We start from the raw sequence: 2,243 nt of genomic DNA, 5'->3' as shown, positions 1-2,243 counted from the left end.
TCGGGAAATGTGCCGTTTAAAATGCTCTTCGCACATCTTCTCGGATTCAGTGAGATGCTGAATTCGAGGGCCTTCTTCGAGTTCCCAGAATCGAGTGATGTCGGTTTGCAAGGCAGAGGTTGAATGAAATACTCTGGGGTGAGAGGGGTGAGGAGCAGGAACACTCCCCCCGATCACCCATCCTAGCCGAGTTTTTTGCAGATACAGATCTGGACTATCAGGGGGTGAGAGGTTGATCTGTCCCACGCTTAAAACCGAGAGAGCTGCTCCAGCGCCCAAGAGAAGATCGACTGGAGCGGAGAGATGGAAATTTGGGTCGGCCAAAATAAGATTTTTTGGCACGCTTATGCTAGACCGGTCAATCGTTTGACCGGGAATGCATGATGATATGGTCGGGATGACAAGAAATGTTAGCGTCCTTTGATAGTCGCTAATACGAGATTTGATGGTCGCCGTAACAGTGTGTTTCGCGTAAGTCGTCATAGTGTTGAGAGCTCCGATCGGAAATGAACATTTGTTTAGTGGAAGTCTGAGTCTGTTTGCGAGGGACTCCGTCATGAAATTGGTAGTTGCGCATGTGTCGATTAAGGTTCGGCATTGAATCGGTTGGGTTTGACTGTTCAAAATGAAAACTTGGGCTGTAACTAAAAGTTCATTTGTGATAGTATTTGCAATGAAGGTGTGGTGTTCCTGTTTCTCCGTCAGAGCTACCGAAGCCGCGAGTCATCGAGGCGATGAGGACTGGGAGTCTTCGGGCCCCTCCGACCTCGTGGGTGAATTGAATGGTGTTGCAACGTTCGCCCGGTTGTGCCGATTCTTTGGCTGGTGCAACAATGTATGGTGAACGTCGTGGCAAATACGACACCTCATTCTATCGCACTCGTGATGAGTGTGTCCTGTCCTTAAGCAGTTTCGGCATAATCCTGTTTGGTCTACGGTTTTTGCTCTTATCTGCAATGGAAGCGCGTGAAACTCCTCGCATTCCCACGCGAAATGTTGTCCCTCGTTGCAGATTGGACATTTCGGTTTTGTTGACGCGTACCGAATTCCGTTGTTATTCCGTGGTTTTACTGACTCATGAGGAATTGGTTCATGAGTTGATGCGAATGCGTGGCTCCTTGTAACGCGGTTGTTGAGGTTCCGCGGACCGTCCGAATATCCGGTATTGGTTCTCGCAGGTGGACTGAATACCTTCTGAGAAGTCGCTCGAGAGCAATTCGCGCGCTTTTCCAAAAAGGATAAGAGCTCCTTAAGGGATGGCATTTGATTGTCTTTCAATGTTAATTCCCATTGCCACACCGTATCGGAACTTAGTTTTGATAATATTATTGAAATTACGATGCTATTCCAAGCTACGATGTCTTCATTCAGGTTTTTCAGGGCACGTAAATTCTGATTTATGGCGTCCACGAGGTTGCCTAATGCTTCGGGTGTATCTTTTATTAATCTCGGATGGTCTAGTATCGCGTTGCAATGTTTCAGTATGACTCGACGGGGGCAATCAAATTTTTGTTTTAGCAGGTCAATCGCGTCGGTATAATTGGCATCGGTTGTGGCGAGCGATGCTATGCACGCGGCTGCAGTTCCGGTTAGGCTTGATCGGAGGTATTGTAGTTTTTGTACAGGTGTTAGGTCGTTGTTACGATCGATGGTCGAAGAAAAGATGTCAAAGAACGATGACCAGTTTTCGATCGTGCCGTCGAATGATGGCAGCCGCATTTCTGGTAGTTTTATCGTAGCAGTGATTGGCGAAGTCAACTCACTGTTAGATCTTGCAGTTGTGGGAAGCTCTATCTGCCTAATATATTCGGATGCTCGACCCGTCGCGGAGCAATAATCGTTGATAATGTCGAATCGGCGCGCTTGTTCCGACTCGTCCAATTCTTCGATTTGATATTGGATGTCATCGAATCGCTTCCACGTTTCTCGGAGTGCGTCTAATTGCGCTCGTAGGACTCCTATTTCCGGTTGTTCCAGTTGTTTTTGAATATTTAAGACGTTTACGAAGGAGGTAATTTGTCCAATGATGTTCCCGCGTTTTCGTCGCAATGAACTAAGCGATTGTTCGAGATTTCTAGTTGCCATGGTGGACGGAGGGGTAATGAATAGGAATTGGCGAAAATTAAACAAGCCTACCTTTGAGATGAGTGGGAGCTGGTCTTCCGTGCGTAGATGCTGTTGTTGGGCTCAATCGGTGGCTTTCTTGTCTCCTGGATTTCACTTAGTTTAGATGTATCCGGCTC

The 2,243-nt window shown here is 47.2% G+C and overlaps 1 protein-coding gene across 1 annotated transcript; it reads right to left on the bottom strand.

Annotated features, from left to right (window-relative positions):
- Positions 1–723: 723 nt before the first annotated feature.
- Positions 724–2,085, bottom strand: LOC144477784 (uncharacterized). Its single transcript, XM_078195521.1, has one exon. It carries the CDS (start codon positions 2,083–2,085, stop codon positions 724–726), a length of 1,362 nt encoding a protein of 453 aa, XP_078051647.1.
- Positions 2,086–2,243: the final 158 nt, after the last annotated feature.

This window comes from Augochlora pura, unplaced genomic scaffold (genome assembly GCF_028453695.1).
Source record: "Augochlora pura isolate Apur16 unplaced genomic scaffold, APUR_v2.2.1 APUR_unplaced_3694, whole genome shotgun sequence".
Classification (NCBI taxonomy): domain Eukaryota; kingdom Metazoa; phylum Arthropoda; class Insecta; order Hymenoptera; family Halictidae; genus Augochlora; species Augochlora pura.
This window is presented reverse-complemented; position numbering and strand designations above follow the sequence as displayed.